The sequence below is a fragment of the Rhinopithecus roxellana genome, chromosome 21, assembly GCF_007565055.1.
Source record: "Rhinopithecus roxellana isolate Shanxi Qingling chromosome 21, ASM756505v1, whole genome shotgun sequence".
NCBI classification, from domain to species: Eukaryota; Metazoa; Chordata; class Mammalia; order Primates; family Cercopithecidae; genus Rhinopithecus; species Rhinopithecus roxellana.
Window position 1 is genome coordinate 29446610 of NC_044569.1, and position 21692 is coordinate 29468301.

At 37.8% G+C, this 21692-nt stretch overlaps 1 protein-coding gene across 1 annotated transcript in view; it reads left to right on the plus strand.

Annotated features, from left to right (window-relative positions):
• DOK6 (docking protein 6) overlaps positions 1-21692 on the plus strand; it is a 435938-nt gene that overhangs the window by 322512 nt on the left and 91734 nt on the right. The window contains exon 6 of the mRNA XM_030925729.1: positions 5527-5665. Within this exon, the coding sequence (XP_030781589.1) occupies positions 5527-5665 (139 nt within the window). The remainder of the gene's footprint in view (positions 1-5526; positions 5666-21692) is intronic.

Sequence of the window (21692 nt, forward strand, 5' to 3'; positions counted from 1 at the left end):
TAGCACACTACATATTACTTTCACCTGAAAGTTACTTTTCGTAATTTTTTCAGAGTTCTTTGAGCATTAAAAAAGTTAATATGTGTAAACCCTGAAACAGTGTAACTTATTCTTCACTGAATACTATTATTTATTATGACTACTACTGAATTGAATTTCTAAAATATGTTGCTAGATGAAATGAGAAATTAATGTTTTGAGTTTCCATCTTGTTTTTGTCTTATGATCTTATGATTTCTATTATTTTTAAAAAGTATTTTCACAGGCAGATTCATCTATCTTTTCTTCTGTGACTTTATTTGAATCCTCACTTGAAATCCATCCCTTCTCCTTTCTGAGTTCATATAGAAATTCTTTGATATTTTCTTGTGGTGCTTTTTTTTTCCCCATTTGCTTTCTCTGGAATTTCTATCAATGGAGGAAGAAACATGGATTCACAATTTTTTTTTCCAAATGGCTACCATTCAACAGTTTGTTGAAGAGGTCGGCTTTCCCTAACTGATTTGAGACTCTACTTTGACCATATATTTAACCGTTACATGAACTGGGTCTATTTCTTGACTTTCTGTACTGTTGCTTTACTGACTTTTCTGTACTGTTTTTTTACAAACTGCTTGTCCATTTTGCCCAATTTCTTAGATCAAAGTCTGACTCAGAGTAACCAATCTTTTCATAGCAGCAAAAAAAAAAAAAAAAAAAAAGTAAAATTCTAGCATTGTTAAATGACAATAAAGATTAAACTTAACAGAATAAAAGTGTTAATTGGTTTTAACTGCTCTGTGGAAAAGCTATGCTTTGAAGAATTTCATTATGTTCTATAATTAAACATTAAATTTTAAATACTGAACAGAAATACCACTGGGTTTTTTTTTTTTTTTTTTTTTTTTTAGGAACATGCTCCTTACTCTACCCCATTACTGAGAGTTTAAAATTTCTGCATTCAAGGAGACTAAATATCTGGTTATTAAATATGTATACAATATTGTAAAACTTAGTGAGAAAGAAATCATACAGCTGTGAAGATGGACAAAACTGCCAGATGTCAACTAATTCATCTGCAGCAAAATTTTATCTAGAGACCCACAAAAAATTATCTTAAAGTGTCTACACTTACTTTAAGTAAAATGTCTCCATAATTTTTGACTTGATAAATTTATTTCACACATCATGTGGGAAGAAAGAGTGGCATTTCAAAGTCACGCCTTCATAGAGAGCCAAGTTTGAGAGTTACAGACAAGAAAAAAGGGGTGTGGTCTAGTAGTTCAATGCTAGGAATTTTTTCTCCAGAAAATTCCTCCATGCACCATGTTAGGGCTGATTCTGCCCTTGAAGGCAACTAAGAACCATGAATAGTGGAACACCCTTTGGAGTTCACTTTCCTTCAAATATATACATCCACATGATCCCTGGTTATTTTTTATTTACCAGAACATAACAGAGTAAGTCTGACAAGTACTGTTGTTGCAAGTGATTCTGGATGTGAGTGGTGAGACTGGATAAAGAGGATATTCTCTTAGATTCCACAGTGACAGACAGACATTTAGGGAAAAGACTAGGAATTTTACATTCTTACTACATTAAAACATATTGACTCCTTAGCACATGCTGGCAGTGTCAGATGGAAGGGTTCCCAAGGCCACCCTCCAGCTCGATAATCCTCTAGAAGACTCACAAGACTCAGAAAAACACATTATGCTCACAGTTTGTATCACCACAGTGAGAAATAAGATTAAAATCAGCCAAGGGAAAAGTCACAAGGGATAAAGACCAGGAGAGTCCAGGCAAAAGCTTCCAAGGCCCCTCCCAGTGGGGTTGCATGGGAACACCCTTAATTCTCCCAGCAATGATGTGTGGCAACACATGCAGTGCTGTAAACCAGAGAAGCTCCCTTGAGCCTCGATGTCCAAGGTTTTTTTATTGGGGGTCAGTCGTGTAGGCATGCAGCACCCCCAGGACTGACTCCGCTACTCAGGCTCCAGGCTGCATCAGAGTGAAAACAGGCATTCCTGCTGGGCTATCCTTTGTTGGGATTAATGTATCTGGTCAACTGGGTGCAGCATGGCCCAAGGTCTCGGACTTACAGAAACAGGCAGAGTATTCCAAAAGGTCCCAGAGATCATATCCCAGAAGCCAGCCATAGGCCCATCCTAAAAATAGAAATGAAGAATGTGCAGGGTTGGAATAACCAATAGAAATGAAGAATGTGCAGGGTTGGAATAACCAACTGGGGCCTGCTACATTAACCCTTTACTGCTCACTATCACATACATTACTTCATTTAATTAAAAAGAACTGAAATTCTTGTTGGTGATTTTATAGGTAAGAAGTTAATAGGTAAAATAACTGGCTCAGATTAATCCCCAATTGTCATCCTCATGGCCATATACTTCTCCCTGGTAGCACATATCACAGTAAGTTTGTGATTCTTGCTGGCCTTTCCCCACTACTCAAAAGCCTCAGAAGCAATAGGCCATATATATTTTTCCCTCCTATTCAAGTCTCAGGCCCCAAATGGTGCCTAGGTTATAGTAGCTACTTGAAAATTATATGATAAATTTATATGACAGGCTAGAACATTGTGGTTGAAATTGGTGCCCTAGTCTTTTGAGTCCTATATTGTTATTAAATCCCTATCACAATATCAAACAAAAACAAAGAAAATTCTGGAAACAAATGTACCAGTTCTATTTACCTCTTAGAATTTTTGTGAGGCCTTAGAATATTCCTCAGAGCTGAAAGAAACCTTAGAGATTATCCAACACTATTTTAGATAAGAAAAAAAAAATTCATTTTGTACAAAGACATTGTTAGATATAAAGAGATTACATTCGCAACTGTCTACAGATATCAATAGAATTCTAGTTTGAAGTCAGGGTAAACACATGTCATCCATATTTTCCGTTTCACAAAACAAATGCAATTGAGGAATGTGCATCTTGTCGGCAAGGGAGTTGGGGGTTGAAATGTAACTAACACCTGTTTTAGCTTTTCCCAAGTTAAGGAAATGGTTCTTTGGGTTCATTTGCCCTTTGAAAAGAAATATATCAGTCTTCAAAAAGCTGTGCAAATGCACCTTCTAATGTGTCCTCCTGTGGGTCTCTCGTGTCATCTCCCACTCCTCTTCAATGAAATGGTGGCCTGTGGAGAAGGTTCTGGAGTCATTATCAAATATAATGGGCATGTGAGTCACCTGGGGGTGTGTGAAATGCACATTTAGATTTGACGGTCTGGACAAGCTCCCAGGGGGCAGATGCTGCTGATCCGTGGACCATGCTTTGAGGAGCAAGTCAAATGCCATCTAAATTGTTTCCTCTTTCTCCTAATTATATTCTGTAGTATTGGCTTGTTACCACAAGACTGTTTAGACAGATATGAAACAGTCTATCTGTTCCCTAACAGCCCCAAAAGAACACATTTTAAACAAGGGAAACCTAGGGTATTAGTCCATTTTCACACTCCTATGAAGAAATACCCAAGACTGGGTAAAATTTACAAAGGAAGGAGGTTTAATTGGCTTAGTTACACATGGCTGTGGAGGCCTCAGGAAACTTACAATCATGGTGGAAGGTGAAAAGGAAGCAAGGACCTTCTTCACATGGTGGGAGGAGAGAGAAGAGCACATGGTGGGAGGAGAGAGAAGAGCAAAGGAGGAATTTCCAAACACTTACAAAACCATCGTATCTCGTGAGAACTCACTATCAGGAGAGCAGCATGGAAGAAACCGCCCAATCACTTCCCTCCCTCCACATGTGAGGATTACAGGTCCCTCCCTGGACACATGGGAATTACAATTTGGGATGAGATTTGGGTGGGGACGCAGAGCCAAACCATATCACCTAACCCATTTATTCCAACATGGCTGACAAAAATCATAAACATGACCTTCACTGAAGAAACAGCATCTTCTACCTAAAGTTTCTTTGCTTTTTGTGCTGTTTGAAATGCCTTAGTTCATGATCAAAGGATGAAGTTTACAGTAGTTTTTACTTCAGAGACAAAAATGCCTCCTGTAAACGGGGAAGCTCCTGCGCAGGGCAGAGTTAAATCCCAGGAAGTGGACAAGCACTCGACCTTTACTTTTTTTTTTTTTTTTTTTTTTGACACGGAGTCTCGCTCTGTCACCCAGGCTGGAGTGCTGTGGCCGGATCTCAGCTCACTGCAAGCTCCGCCTCCCGGGTTCACGCCATTCTCCTGCCTCAGCCTCCCGGGTAGCTGGGACTACAGGCGCCGCCACCTCGCCCGGCTAGTTTTTTGTAGTTTTTAGTAGAGACGGGGTTTTACCGTGTTAGCCAGGATGGTCTAGATCTCCTGGCCTCGTGATCCGCCTGTCTCGGCCTCCCAAAGTGCTGGGATTACAGGCTTGAGCCACCGCGCCCGTCCGACCTTTACATCTTAATGACTCTGTGAAATAACAATTTGTGTCTCCATTATCTCGTTTCCAAAGGCTAATAAGCACTGTTTTTCAGATGACGATGAAAAAGCTCAACCTCAAGATGCACTCGCTACTTATCAATGGTTTTGTTGCTGATGCTCCTTACTCCTCTGAATCAACAAAAAAAGCTCATTTGTTTCACTTTGTGAAAACTCTTCATTTTTCCCCCAGACTTTCCATTTCACGCTGTGCGAATTTTATTAAGATCTCTTTCAGAGAAGCTGAGTGCTGGCTCTATAGGGCCCTAAGGGATCACAGTTGCAGCCTCTGTAATGTCGGGAGCCTCTTGAGACATTTCTTTTCTATTGAAAACTCCTTGGAGAATCAGAAGAATCTAAAATCTTTTTGGTGCTCAAAGTTTTCCTCATGAATATTTTTATGTTATAACTTAAAAATTACTTGATGTAACCTGAAAAATCAACACAGAAATCCAGTTAATAGCCAATATCCAAATATTAACATATTGATATTGGGTGGGTCTTTCTGAAAACTTTAAAAGCTAGCTTAAAATATTAAAGTATTTTCCATTTTAGAGTTAGCCTTTGTTAATAAAACTTACCTATAATCCTATTGAATAACAACTATGTCAGTGGAATTTTCCCAATAAAAATGTTTTTAAAAAGTAATTCTAATTAGGTAGTTGAAAAAAATTTGCATTCTGATTTTTCCCTGAATTGACATAAGAATTTTATTATGTCAGAAATGACATAACTCATACATGTTTGTCCATATATCATAATAGTCTTATCATAATGGCAGATAAAAATACTGTAATTCATTTGTTTTTAATCTTCAAATATTGGAAAGCACCCACTGTCATTATCTAAATCACTTTTTCTGTTCCTTTATACTGTTGTGAATGCTTCATTTTTAAACATCCAAATATACATGGATTTTTATTTTTAATTCCATTTGCATGTACCATTTAAAGATGCATTTTTTGGTTCGTTTGCTTATGGCTGAGGATCAGCCTCACTAACTCCTGTGGAGGTCAGGAGGAGGAGGCACAAGGGTAAGGGTTTTGTCTATGTGGAAAACTGTTACGTACTTGAACACATGGAGACCCATCTCTTTCCCTATCTCTGTTCTCACAGAATGTGTGACACAGGAGAAGGACTATTCACTTTTCAAACAAGGGAAGGAGAAATGATCTATCAGAAGGTCCATTCTGCAACATTGGCCATAGCTGAGCAACATGAAAGATTAATGCTAGAAATGGAGCAGAAGGCCCGGGTAAGGCCCCTTCCTTGGTAACCTGTCAGCTTGGAAATGAATGTCACTGGGGTCTGATGTACACCATGTATGTGTGGGGCCATTCATGTCAGCGCCTGGGTGTTCACCCTGCCCTGGATCCTGAGGGCTTACCCTACCTTCTCACCTCTCTAATATCCTACTCAATATGTCACAGAGGAAGTTATTTGTGGCCACCAAGTATGAGCCCTGCACTTCTGGCATATACCTATGTAAGATCTGTTGCCTTGGATGTCAGAGAGAGTGGAGTGCATAATGAAATAAGAAGCAATGCTGTCTGCATGTCCCCACATACAGTTGGATAATCAGATTTAAATATGGGCTCAAAATAACTAGGAAAATTAAGTTCTTACCAGAAAGGGTTCCACTTTTTTTTTAATCTTTATTTTTATCCCATGTGCTCTAAAACTTCTAGCTTTTTCTGTATATGTAATAAAATGTTTGCAGAAGGAGCTTATGCTAGTTGACAACAGAATAATTTGTTTATCTTGTCCTGGAACTATAGTCCAGTTTTAGGATCAAGCTAAAAAATCATCTAGTAAAGAATCTAAAAGTAGTAAATTTTATTAATATGACAAGCTGAAAAATAAGCTTTATCACTAATTTGCTTGAAAAGCAAACAATGAAATGACTATTGATTATAATCTTGAGATGAGCATTATTTTTTCTCTAGGATTTATAAAGATGCATCTGAGTTAATCTATAGAAGGACAGGTGGTATTTGGGAAGCATCTATAATTCTCTAAGTCTATTCTAATTTAAAGACAATGAAGTTTTATATTACTATTTGTTTTATCTCCAAAATTCTATGAAATATTTAAGTATAAAATAAAAATAAAATGTTTTAAAAGAAAACATAGAAGTAGCTTAAATGATCCTATTTTATTCTTAATGCACTTCTAATTTTCTCAATCCTATATTTCTCTCTCCATCTGAGGTATGGTTAAAAAGAGCCTTCCTAACACCTCAGGAGGGAAACGGCAGCACAGGACATTGGACTTCCCATAGAAATGAAAGAGTAGCTTGAGTATTTGTAGGATGATTAAGATGAGACTGTGGGATTGACTGAAGAATCATGAGAGGGGGCTGGTAAAACTTCAATCTTCTAAGCAAGATTTGGGTAAACTTTAAACCATTGTAACAATTATCTAAATGTGATGTTTTTCTAGTGACTAAAATCACATGGAAGAATATATCAAATTTCAAATTATTTCAGAGTCATGCATATTGATCATCAGCCCATATTTTCAATCTGCTGGTGCTTGTTTTCAACCAAAATTAACCATGGGGTTAACCATGATGTCACTTGCTATTAGTTAACCTCTGTACTTCTTATAGTTGTTTTAAGCAAGCAAAAGCTCATAGAGTGATTTAAATTATATTTTAATGATGGAAATGCCAAGAGCTCTTTCACATACTGTAATTATCTGCCATAAAGAAGAATACCCCCATTGAGGCTCTGGGCTTGCATCCCAACACCACCACTTACTGGCTGTGTAATCTTGGGCAAGTTATTTAACTCTGGTTTTCCTTTATCTGTAACAAGGGCATGTAATAGTCTACTCATTTGGTTGTTAGGTTTCTGTGCATTCATCGATATAAAGTGCTTAAGAATCAGACCAAGCACATAGAAGTACCATGAAAGCGTTCATTATGGATGAGGGTGATGTTGGACTGACATTAAACAACAAGAGTTGCTATTATGGCTACATAATATCCTTCACACTTTCAAGTATTTCTAACAATGTTGTGCCAAAATATTTGCTAAACAAAACTTAATTCACTTTTGTTGATGTTGTATGTTCCTCATTGTCCTGTGCCACTGAGAAGCAAGTCAAAGGACTGGAGTCAAGTAATTGCTGTTAATGGCTCAGAGATGAGATAAGGGATCCAGTCACTGTAACCGCAGGCAGCCTAAAACTAGGGTGTACACCACAGACGTGGGTACCCGACATCAGTGCTGAGACAGACAGAAGAGAGAGTGCAACAAACATTTAAACAGCAGGCTCAGCAAAAATGTTTCTAGAAATTACAAAACCAGAGACTATCACTCAGCGCATACATGTCAATAGAGTGGTTTAAATTCAGAAATAATTTCACAACTATGCTTTCCTCTGCAGGTTAATGCTAGTAAGAGTTACTCTACGGCTCATTTGTCCTTCAGAGTAAACTGAACTGAACTAATCCTTTTCCAAGTGCAAGCTGCTTCAAAAGTTGATAAATGCCTCAATCTCCAAAATACTACAACCAAAAGCAAAGTTTTCCAGTTTCTTCCAGATTTTTTTTTTTTTTAAAGATACCACCTCTACATGCACAAAACTTTTCTTTGTTGCTGTTTGAGACAGGGTCTCGCTCTGTCACCCAGGCCGGAGTGCAGTGGTGTGAACACAACTCGCTGCCAGCCTCAACCTCCTGGGCTGAAGTGATCCTCTGGCCTCAGCCCCCAACTGGCTGGTACCACAGGCCTGCACCACTATTCCCAGCCAATTTTTGTTTTTTATAGAGATGAGGTCTTACTATGTTGCCCAGGCTAGTGTTGCACTCCTGGGTTCAAGCAATCCAACTTCCTTGGCCTCCCAGTGTTCTCGGAATACAGGTGTACCATGCCTGGCCACGGAAAACTTTTTTAAAAACTTTCAACAAGTATGAAAGAATGTTTACTCTAATTCTTCATTTGCTATTTAAAATAACAAAATTGTTACTCAAAAGTTGGATAAACAAACTCAAATGAGAAATAATGTCTCAACAACCGTTTCTTACTATAAAAGAGTTTTAAGATACATGGAAGAATTAAGCTAAGGTAATACATATTAAACTGGAACTATTTTTGAGGAATGTGTTTCAAATATTTGAGAAAATTAAAGCTAGATATTTGAACAGAGTATGTTCATCTCTAGAAATGTTTCCATTTCACAGAGATCATTCTTGTTCTTAGAGCTAGCAGAGTTCTTTGGATTCCATTGCCAAAAGTATCTGCAGCTGGTTTGACGTGCATGTGCAACATTATCAGAGAAAGTTGACATTCTTTGTGATAGAAGTCATTCATCAGAAACGGTATCATGAATGCATCCATGTGACTTAGGCTGTTAAGGTTGAGTATAGGCTGAAATCATCATGGACAAGGCCCCAACTGGAAATAATTTTAGATTTTCACTGACCTGTTTTACACACACACACGCACGCACATTAAACAAAAGGTGCTTTCTTTTAAAATGTGCCTTTTATGTTTAAAGCAATTATAAAATGCTCACATGTAAAGAGCAGTTGAGAAGACAAGAATGAGAAAAACTTTTTTCTGCTACATCCAAATAAGTAAGCAAAAAGAAGTGTGTTAGTGGTGGGGGGGTTGTCAGTAATTTCCAATCTTCTATAACATTGCAAGTAATTTAAAAACATTTGTATACAAACACCCTCACAAAATGAGAATTTCAGTGTATAAAAAAAACAGCATTTAGGATGTTCCTGTTCCGCAATCCCCATCTCCTGCTCACCAGGAAAGCTCTGCACACAGTGTAAGGACAAATAGCATGGGTGCTGTTGAAATGCCAGGAAGATATCAAGACTTTGTCTAATGCCTTAAAAACATCATCAGTGGGACTTGCCAAATGGGCTGCCCTCCAGAGCTGTCAATTCTGTGGTTTTCCTAAGCTCTGGTGAACAGGAAAAGAAAACATTGGGAGGCCGAGGTGGGCGCATCACTTGAGGTCAGGAGTTCGAGACCAGCCTGGCCAACATGGTGAAACCCCGCCTCTACTAAAAAGACAATAACTAGCCGGGTGTGGTGGCGGGTGCCTGTAATCCAGAGGATGAGGCAAGAGAATTGCTTGAACCCGGGAGGGGGAGGTGGAAGTTGCAGTGAGCCGAGATAACGCCATTGCCTTCCAGCCTGGGCAACTCCGTCTCAAAAAAAAAAAAAAAAAAAAAAAAAAAAAAAAAAAAAAAAAAATGAATAACTACAGGTAAAGTTATTATTCAGTGTTCTATTCATGATTTTATCACTCAATATTATCAATATTAATCTTAAGATTAGAGCTTTTATGATTGCTGACAGCGATCAGCTTTCTGCCAGGAAATACACCACTTGCCTATTTGTGAAATATTTTTTACTGATAGTCATGGATTGTGACGAAACAGCACAAGCTGAATTAGAATTATTATGGTCGATAATGAAAATGTGAAAATGAATCTGTGATCCCAGTTAATCAATTCACTCACTATTGTTCAGTTTCAGAACACTAAAGAAAATTTAGTCTAAACAACAAAAAAACCTCATATGGCCAGGTGGGGTGGCTCACGCCTGTAATCCCTGCACTTTGGGAGGCCAAGGTAGACAGATCACTTGAGGTCAGGGGTTCAAGACAAGCCTGGCCAACATGGCGAAACCCGTCTCTACTAAAAATACAAAAAGGTAGCTGGGCGTGATGATGGGCACTTGTAATCCCAGCTACTCAGGAAGCTGAGACAGCAGAATCATTTGAACCTGGGAGGCAGAGGTTGTGGTGAGCAGAGATCATACCATTGTACTCCAGCCTGGGCAACAATAGCGAAACTCCATCTAAAAAAAAAAAAAAAAAAACCCACACATATACACACCCAAGAAGAAACATATTTGTCTAATCAGTGGTGCTCTTGCATGATATGAGTAGAAACTAGACTAGCGTTCTTTGTTTAAATTTATTGTTTCCTTAAAATTTGATATTTAGATGTCATTTCAGAAAATGCTTTCATGCATGAATATATGGATATGTTTGTACTTCTCAAATGTAATCAAATAGATCAGAGTTGATTCTGTATATGAAAAATCATTGCCTAACACAAAAGACTGCAATTTGTGTTAAATACAATTTTGTTTCTTTTACTTGCATTGCTGGAACCGAACAATATAAAGCTGCACAAGGATAGTTCTCTTAAATGAAAGTAACAGATTTCAAAGGTTCATCAAAATGATCCAACATACAGACATTATAACATACATAACAACCCAATGACTCAGATTATCTTTTCTTTGAACCAATGCGATAAAAGTATTTTTTAAATGTAGGCCACTAAAATCTAAGTTGATATAAGCATTGCCTGGGAAGATAATGAAGACCACATCCAGTGAATGTGAGCAGAGGTGTCAGTTCCTGGGATGTGTTCACTGAACACAAACACAGTTTGTAGAAGGAACACAGTAGGATTTAGGAGGTTGATTCCAGGGAAAGACTGCAACGGAGCTATGTGATCTTGGGCATGTCACATTTTCTGTGCTTCAGTTACTTGTACTTTAAAAGGTGCCGAGTGAGGCACAACGACATCATAATATGTACTTCACAGTGTTAGACCACCACCTGGTCTTTAGTAAAAGCTCACTAATTATGAGCCAATTCATAAAATGGCTAGCAAGAAACAGTTTAGCTTTAAGTGGGAAAAACTGTTTTAACCATCACTAAAAATTTATCCCAGCTTTCAGTACATGCAGATACTGGAAATTAATTTTATGAACTTAATGATAGCCTCTATATATTTATACTTTTTTAAATTTAAAAACCCAAAATTTGATTTTAAATCACTAAGAAATTTAACATTTTATGTGTATTTATCATATTCATTATATTCAAAGAGCAGCTCTGTGTCTACTTACAAATAGAAATAGAGATAGAGATTAAAAATATACATGTTGTTAAATGCATTACTGATTGCAGACGGAAATGGTGTTGAAAGTGAATGACAGTTTCTGCTGTTATTCCCAAACTCAGCTTATTTTCAGACTTCCTGAAAGTATTTTGGTTCATACGTAGTTTTATTTATTTATTTATTCATTCATTCATTTAGAGACAGTCTCACTCTGTTGCCCAAGGTGGAGTGCAGTGACGTGATCTTGGCTCACTGCAACCTCTACCTCCTGGTTTCAAGCGAATCTTGTGCCTCAGCCTCCCCAGTAGCTGGAATTACAGGCACATGCCACCACTCCTGGCTATGTTTTTGTATTTTAGTAGAGAGTGTTTTGCCATGTTTCCCAGGCTGGTCTCGAACTCCTGAGCTCAGGCAATCTACCCGGTTCGGCCTCCCAAGAGCCACCGCACTTGGCCAATACATGATTTGAAATATACAATAACACCCATTTTTTCAGGTTTAAAACAATATCCTACAAAGTTCAATTAAATAACATCTAGCAACTTTAATTCAATGACCATGTAAATATTACCTTTTATTTGTCATTCTGGTAGACTTAGCAGTTATCTTCTAATTCCTTTCCATTTATTTTAAATAAAATGGAAGATTAAGTGTGAGGTGTCCCTTGTTGAAAATTAAACCAAGTCTGTGAGAGGCCCATTGCCCATAAGCCTTCAAACTTCAGAGGACTGTTTTAATGAGTGCAGAGTGCCAAGCATGGCTGGCTTAAGGTCTCTGGCGTCTCTCTTCTCATACGGTTTTCAGAGGTTTCAGGAGTCCTTTTCCAAGAATAAAGCTCAGCGTTCTCAACTGAAACACTTGTATGCAGCATTTTCTGATTAAACAGTGTAACGTTTCTTTTCACAATTGACGTACATTTCACATGTCACTTCGTGTATTTTCTGGCCACTTGTACCTTTACAATATTTCTTATTTTTTCACCCTCTTGTGTCAGTCATACCAGAGAACGTGCTGGCCCTATGTACCCTAGAGGCATTTCTTAACTCTCATCATACAGAGAAAGCTATGGCTATCTCTTCCCAGCTTACAATGCACACACACACACACACACACACACACACACACACAATGCACACATGCATACACATGGACACATTCTGCTACTATTGTCTCACTTGTCTCTCATCTGTTCCACTTTTCCCCATCTGCTTGTATTATTCAGCTATTCCTCCTTCATTTGTGGGGTTGTATTTCTATTTGGTAATTAGGCTTAGATCAAAATATGTCTGTCTTAATTGTCATTATTTTAATACCTCAGAGTTTGGACAAAATTGTGTCTTGATCACATATACACATGTAGACTCCTCTGGTCTATGCCACTTCTATGCAGGAGTAGAAATTCCAATGCAGCAATCTTTACCAAGCACTTAACATGTGACAAACACTATGCTTTTCACTCCCTAAGTACCTCTTATACAATATTTATAACACTTAAGATAGATTACATTGACTCCAGTTTAAAGATAAGGAAAAACTGAATCTTAAAAAAATATATGTGCCTTCCCGAGGTCCAATTAGGAGGCAGCCGTGGATACCCGATAACAGGCTGGTGGAAAGCAAAGCTCATGTTTGTTAACTACCTTCTGATTCTGCCATGCATACTGCGGTGTTCTGTCTTGAACATGAGAAACAGGCACTCGCATTCCTGCTCTGGCTTTGTGAAATTTACCCAAATTGGTGTAATTCTCATTCTTATCTGTATCCTGGAGGAGAGAGATCCAGTAATTTTTACAGTGAGAGTCATGGGGAAGAGGGAAGAATATCAGGATTCTGAAACCTCAGAGTCACTCAACTAGCTGTGTCACCATGAACAAATTATATTATCCCTCTGCACCTCATTGTCCTTGTCTGTAAAGTTCAGATGGCATATTTGTTGACAATTTGTGAATATTCAGTGGTATAACATATGAGACCAATTTGCACATTGGCTAGGCACATAGAGAATGGCTCATAAATGTCAATTTATAAATGCTGAATTTCTTCTCTCAGTTGTATCCAGATTTGTCTCAACTGCTAATCCAATTTTTAAATTTTTAGGCAATCACTAAAGAGCAAAAGGAAAGTCAGCATTTTTTTATACAAATGAATTTTATGTAAGTGAACACAAATTAGCATCAATGTTCATCACAGGGGGAAGAAAAGCCTCAAACAACAAAGGAAAAAATTTCAAAAACAGTAAGATTACCTAGGTCGTATTTTTGGTAAAAGCATGAAGAGGTGTGGGTTGTCAATACCTTCATAAAATTCCCAACATCTGTCAGCCCCACCTTCCTGGTAACTTAGGTCTTCTCAAAGGATAAGGATGGAATGTCCACATTGTAATATTAGGGAGGAAGCTTTTTCTAGAAGATATCAGCATCAAAGTCTAAAGAGCAATGGACTCAGTCTAGAGAACTGTTTTCTATTGGGAGCTCTGTAGTTGAGATTTTACCTTGAGCAAATTCTTGAATTTTTCTGCATATTGATTTCCCATCTGTAAGAAAATTGGTGGTTTTCTAAGAAGGATTTTAAACCTTGAATTGCATGACTTGTCCACATAGTTACTTGAAGCTTCCTCACTCCATAGCAGTCTTACATGTATGCAGCCCTACATGGTGACTCAGAAGTAGTGAGAGGAAGAGGAGCTGTCATAAAGGTCTTAGAAGTCTTGTCCACAGCAGACAATGTCACACCTACCATATGTTATACTAGTCAAAGCAATCACCAAGAAGCCCAGATTAAAGGGAGGGAACAATCTTACATGCAAAGACACACAGACTCAATAAAAGTGGAGAAAAATTTACCAAGCAAATCGGAAAAAAAAAAAAAAAAAGAATGGGTTGCAATCCTAGTTTCTCACAAAACAGACTTTAAACCAACAAAGCTCAAAAAAGACAAAAAAGGGCATTACTTGATGGTAAAGGGGTCAATTTAACAAGAGCTAACTGTTCTAAATATGTATACACCCAATACAGGAGCACCCAGATTCATAAAACCAGTTCTTAGAGACCCATAAAGAGACTTAGATTCCCAGATAATAATAGTGGGAGAATTTAATACCCCATTATCAATATTAGATCATCGAGACAAACTTATTCAGGACTTGAACTCAGCTCTGGATCAAGTGGACCTGACAGACCCACCCCCAAAACAACAAAATATGCATTCTTCTTGGCACCATATGGCACTTACTCTAAAATTTTTCCCATAATTGGAAGTAAATCACACAGCAGATGCAAAAGAACTGAAATAACAGTATCTCAGACCACAGTACGATCAAATTAGAACTCAAAGATTAAGAAACTCACTCAAAACCACACAACTACATGGAAATTGAACAACCTGCTCCTGAATGATTTCTGGGTAAATAATGAAATTAAGGCAGAAATCAAACAGATGCTGGCAAGGTTGTGGAGTAATAGGAACACTTTTACACTGTTGGTGGAAATGTAAATTAGTTCAACCATTGTGGAAGATGGTGTGGCAATTCCTCAAAGATCTAGAACCAGAAATATCATTTGACTAGTCATCCCATTACTGGGTGTATACCCAAAGAAATAGAAATCATTCTATTACAAAGATACATGCATACATACGTTCACTGAAGCACTGTTCACAATGGCCGAGACATGGAATCAACCCAAATGCCCACCAATGATAAACTGAAGAAAATATGGTACGTACATACCATGAAATACTATGCAGCCATAAAAAGAAACGAGATTATGTCCTTTCCATGGACGTGGGATGAGCTGGAAGCCATTATCCCCAGCAAACTAATGCAGGAACAGAAAACCAAATACCACATGTTCTCATTGTTCGGTTCCCGCTTGTAAGTGAGAACACATGGACACAGGGAGGGGAACACCACACACTGGGGCCTGTTGGGGGTTGGGGTGGAGAGAGGGAGAGCATTAGGAAAACGAGCTACGCTTAATACCTAGGTGATGGGTTGATAGGTGCAGCAAACCACCATGGCACGTTTACCTATATAACAAACCTGCACATCCTGCATGTGTACCCCAGAACTTAATGATGAGGCAAGATGTTATACAGAATCTCTTGATGGTGAAAAAAGGACAAAAGCATAGAACAGTCATGATTCCAGTTTTGCTTCCACAGAATATATGGTCTTAGGAATGTCGATTAATCTCAAAGCTTCAGCATCCTCTCATTTTAAAGAGGGACACTTCATCCTTTTCCTATCTTACAGGAATTTTATGAGGATTTTAAGTAGATAAAAATCAATGAGTTGGCCAGGCGCGATGGCTCACGCCTGTAATCCCAGCACTTTGGGAGGCCAAGGCAGGTAGATCATGAGGTCAAGAGATCGAGACACCATCCTGGGTCAACATGGTGAAACCCTGTCTCTTCTAAAAATACAAAAAAAAAAAAAATTAGCTAGGTGTGATGGTGCGTGCCTGTAGTCAAGCTACCTGGGAGGCTGAGGCAGAAGAATCGCTTGAATCCGGGAGGCAGAGGTTGCAGTGAGCCACCAAGATTGTGCCACTGCACTCCTGCCTGGCAATGGAGTGAGACTCCATCTGGGAAAAAAAAAAAAAGTTCTGGATCAAATACCAGGGTAAAGTAACTGAAGGGATATAAAAGATAAGATGTAGAAAAAGATAAGATGTAGAATACTTGAATTTGGCTGAAAATGAGGAAAAGGCATTATATAGAGAACATATATGTGTTAAAAATGCTCAATAATTACTAGACCAAGCGCAGATGAAACGAAGATATTAAGAGATGATGAACAACAGTTTCTTGAAAGGAAAGTCCAGACTTCCTAGGAGAAAATACAGGAGATTCTTATTCATTTGGAAGGGTAGTGGCTAGAAGATGGAGGTGAGGTTGAACGTTAGGCCTGGGCAGAACGTTTAAAGGAGAGTTTAATAAAATAGCTAAGGAAGGAGACAGTAAGTTATAGAACCATAAAACAAAGCTGTGAATTAAACACCATTGTCATGTATAAAATAGTACTTAAAAAATGGGCAAGGAACATGAGTAGACATTTTTCAAAAGACAAAATGGCTACAAAGGTTCATAAAAAATGCTGTACATTGCTATTAGGGGAATGCAAATAAAACCACAATGAGATATTTTCACACATGTCAGAATGGCTATTATAAAAAGATGAAAGGTAACAAGTGCTGGTGAGGACATGGAGAAAAGGAGACCGGGACCCCTGAACACTGTTGCTGAAAATGCAAAGTACAACCATCGTGGAAAACAGCATGGAGGTTCCTCAGACATTTAAAAATAAAACTACCCCATAGGCCAGCAATTCTACTTCTAGGTATTTACCCAAATGATTTGAATCAGTTCAAAGAGATTCAGTTCTCCTGTATTCACTGCAGCATGTTACACAATAGTCAGTTTATGGAATCAGCATAAGTGTTTATCAACAAATGGATTAAGAAATGTGGCATACATACACAGTGGAATAGTATTGAGCCTTAAAAAAAAAAAAAAAAAGACTCATTTTGCAGCAACCTAGCCTTAAAAAAAGAAAACGGTCATTTGCAGCAACAGATGGAATTGGAGATTATGCTAAGTTAAACAAGCCAGGCACAAAAAGACAAATACCACATGTTCTCACCTATAAACCAAATCTAAAGCAATCAACTCATAAAAGTAGAAAGTGGAGATGTGTCTACAAAGGCTAGGGACTTGGGGGCAAACAGGGAGATGACGGTCAAAAGGGTAATAGGCAGGAGGAGTATGTTTTATTTTGATTTTGAGGGTTCTATTGTGGCAAATACAGTTAGTAATGCTGTATTATACATTTACAAAATTGCTAATAAATTTCAAATGTTATCACAAAAAAGTATTTGAATGGTTGTTAGATTATTTCACTTGTATTCATGATATGTTCCCCACAAATATATAAGTTGTCAATTTATAGTAGTTAAAAAGTACTTAAGGATACAAGAGGAAATGACCAGGATGTTTCTGTCCATTTGAAATTAACACTTTCATGTCGCTACAGATTAAAAATTAAATATATGGAGCAGAAAATGCAGAGCAAATAGTGTTTACTTTGTGTATATTTGAGTGTATATAGTAGAGAGATTCCATATCAATGTATCTTTTCATGTACCTAATAAGATGTACAGAAATTGGCCATATAGTTAAAAATGAAAACTGAATTTTAATATATGGAAACTACTCAGTGCATATTCTGATTAAAACATTAAATAAAAAAATTTGCACAAACACCCCAGTGCAGTGGCTCACACCTCTAATGGCAGTGCTTTGGGAAACCGAGGTGGGAGAATTACTTGAGACCAGAGTTCTAGACCAGCGTGGGCAACATAGTGAGATCTCGTCTCTACAAAAAAGAAAAAAAAAAAAAAAAAAAAAGCACAAAATCATTACCTTAATATACACAAGCAATAACTTTATGTAAAAAAGGAAATAGAGCTACAATTTACAATTATATAGTTTTAGGAGAGAATACTTTCTATTCTACTTCACCCAGAAGCAAATGCTTTTATTAAATAAAATTAAAAATACTTGAGAAGGTAAAAAGATCAAGAAGACAACCTAAGAAAAACAGCAGGTGGAAATTAGCACAAGCACAAAATAAGAAAAACTGAAAAATATAAATTTACATAAATGAAAGCAAGTCGCTCTAATATAAAAATGGAAACATTATCCAAAGTAAAACCCAAATATATAAATTCAACATATGACTTATAAAAACATGTATTAAAAAAATCCTAAAGAATGATGGTTTTTGTATTAAAATGTAGACACCAAATAACCTTAGGAGAATTGATGACTTTTGGCGGAAACAGTCATAATTCTACTTATACATATGTAAACTAAAGTCCCTAGATGGCATACTAACCTAAATGTTTTCTAAAATTTTTCTCAAAATTTAGTATTGAGATTTGTAAGTTTTAGTTGCAAAAGAGCAGAAATAACTTAATGTCTTTCAGTGTGGATATAGTAAATAAATTTGGGACACAGCAAGGCAGTCCTTTGTATTATTCAGGGTCCACTTAAGTAAATGGAGTCTATGATAGACAGTTCAATGGAGGAAATTTAATACAGTAATTTAGATTCAAGAGATAGGAAGAGACAATCAGATTAGCAAAAGCAGGCAAGATGCTACTAGCCCTGCTTCCCTTGCCTATTAGTTTCATGGATGTTGGCAGAAAAAAAAAAACTCCTGAGTCAGACAGGACTTGATTCCTGAGGCACAGTGAGCATCTTGAGTTTCATGCTTCCACAGGTTTCCCTGGTCCCTAGGTCCTAGAGTCACGTGGAGCAGCCAGGGTGGATGCTGCTGCATGTTGCCCCAGCCAAGGGATCTGAGTTAGCAACTCCCAATCTTATCAGGGGGCTACTAGCAACCCTGCCCAGCCTTTTCCTTGGAGGGAGACAGGATCTGTACTGTCCTGTTCAGGCAGAGGACAGATCTGTTTCCTGGAGGAAGACATTTCTATCTTCTGAGGCTGTTTGCTGTACAAACAGTTGAAAATATAGTAACAAAAGTGCAAAGCCAGAGTGACAGGACAAATTGTTTCCTAAAAATGACTTTTTCAATGAAATGTGTTCAAAAGAATCTTCCGAAGTTTAGGCGAGGAGAGATGACAGTTGGAATCTTTGATATCATCTACGAATCTCATTTATAAATAAAAGTATTTATATATTGCCTAAATGGGAAAAACACAAAGAACCCACTCTTGTTTCTATCTCTCCGAGAGCCCTCTAAAATCTAAACTTCTCTGGTTGGGGAGAAGGGTCTTTTCTCATTACCTTGAGGACAGCATAATTCTCATTCTGTGTTATATTCGAACAAGGGTATCAAAAATGCAGTCTCCGTATGGTACATTTTGGGGCTTATTTTCTTAGACTGTTAGCTTTGTGATGAGATGTCAGTTGTCCCTCTCAAAGCACAAATGTTTTAACTGCTCTCCAGGCTTACTTTAGCTGTGATCTCTATGCTCTTGCCAGATGCTAAGTAACTCCCGATTCATTGCTCATATCCTAGAAAACTGACTGCCGTTTCAGAAGAATAGAAGGAAGCCAGAGTTAGAGTCAAAAATGGCAAAAAGTGATGGCAAGTGTATCAACAACTAAATGCTTCCTGATCTAGTTGATTTCTGCATATATGCTAGAGCATTCTTTCTAAATCCTGACCTATGCAAAAAGGAGAAGCATTGCCTGCAGGAAATAGTCTTATAAATACCAAGGGAATTCTGGCACAAAGATTGCAGAATTTTGTATAGCTATTTTTTTTTTTAAAACTAAGTCCACTTAAAAAAAAAAATACAGCAGACCCTTGCAGAGAAGGAATGAAAACTTCGAACACTTGTATCCATCTTGTTTAATTTCTTAATACATTTAGAAATCTCAACTTTTTATAAATGTGCAATATAAACACAAATTGCTTTATACATGCTTTTATGATCCTAAAACTCCTCCTGGTCAAATTGATGCATTGCTTTTTCAATTAAGAAATTACTATAGCATTTTAAGCTTTTTCTTAATGCTTTTAATTGAAGCATTATTATAATATGAAAATAGTTAAGGATGAGTTTTAATTGAATAGTTAAGGATGTGTGTCCTCTTGTTGAAGCCTGTCATCAAAAGAAGTTTTACGCCTGTAATCCAGGCTACTCGCAAGGCTGAGGTGGCAGAATTGCTTGAGCTTGGGAGGCAGAGGTTGCAGTGAGCCAAGATTGCACCACACTCTAGCCTGGGCAACCGAGTGAGACCCTATCTCAAAAAAAAAAAAAAAAATTTTTTTTCATCAAGTGTGCTTGAAATACTGTCTTAGTCATTGCACAAATCTGGTCACTTTCTAATACATTGCTTAAAGTTCATAAAATTAAAAATTGCTGGTTAAAATCAGATTCTACACCACTTAGAATCCCCATGACAGAGTACTCATATTAGTTTGCTCAGCTTGCTATAACAAAATACCACAAACTGGATGGGTTGAACAGCAAAAAAATTCTCACAGTTCTGGAGGCTGGAAGTGCAAAAAATCAAGATGCCTGCAGGGTTGGCTTCTCCTGAGGCCTTCTCGACTTTTAGATGGGTGCTTCCTTGCTGTGTCCTTAATGGCCTTTTCTCTAAATATTTGTCCCTGGGTCTCTTCCTCTTCATCTAAGGACACAAGTCCTATTTGATTAGGGTCCCCACCCTTATGTCCTCCTTTAACTTTCATTAACTTCTTTTAAAAGCCTTATCTTCAAATACACTCATTTGGGGGTTAGTGCTTTAACATATGAATTTGTGCAGAAACGGTTCAGTCTACAGCAGTACTCAATACAAAAGGTACACATGGGGAATGGACTCTATTCTAAAATCCAGGGGAACATCTAGACATTCTGAGAAACGGGAGACTAGATTTGTATCCCTCGCAAAGATCCCAAGAAAATCCAGTTTTTTGAACATAAATTTTCCATTTTTCAGCAATAAATTATGGAAGTAGAATAGAGAGAAACCTAAGGAATAAATAGAATATCATTAAAAGCATCCTAGAACATGAAAACAATGAAGAGGGAAAGTAGAGAAACTTGAGGTGTAAAACAATACAGGGAGATTCAGAAGGAAATCATGTGGAAGAATTATCCAGTGGCTTCCAGCTATATTTCCAGCAAACAAAAATGCTAACTGTATTTTCCTGATGCTTAAAAACTGACCATTTGGGATGAAAAATGTCTCCCAGAAAAAAATAGAAAAAGCACTTTCATCACATTTTGGAAAGATTAATTTACCAGTGATCTACTGTATGCTGAGTAATAAATTATATTAGAAAAAGGAAGAGTAGACAGTAGACAGAACCATGATTCATATGAGACTGAATCTATGGATTAATTGTTATTAATGGGCATTGCTGACATGAATTGAAGATTTATGTGTTTAATTAAGTTTATGCCTCATATGGGAAATTGACTTTAGAAGTCCTATCTTTTCTCCCAATAATGCTTTCATAAAAATGAGCCTCGCCTCTAGTTCTTTATGGTGGTGGACTTCCATCCATGAGGGTGTAATGCATGTTTTCAATGTGCATAGCCCTACTTGCAGAGTCCCCCCCGCCCACTGTTAGGTCCAGGGTAAAACTGGAAGCGTCTATTGCTGATGCAGGATTTTTTTTTGCTCCTTAGTTCAGCTAAATCCAGGTTGTCTCACAACCAGGAAAAATTAAGGCATGCAAACACATTGAAGGGTGAGGAAAGTGGAATTTAAGCAAAAGGGGAGCCCTCAGCAAAGAGCTGTCCCGCCAGCCAGCTCCCACCTCAGATTGAGCACCAGGCCACCACACAGGAGCTGAAGGGGCCAGGCTCCTCCTCCCCTGCATAAGGTGTGAATTCCTGGTGTCTCCATCCCA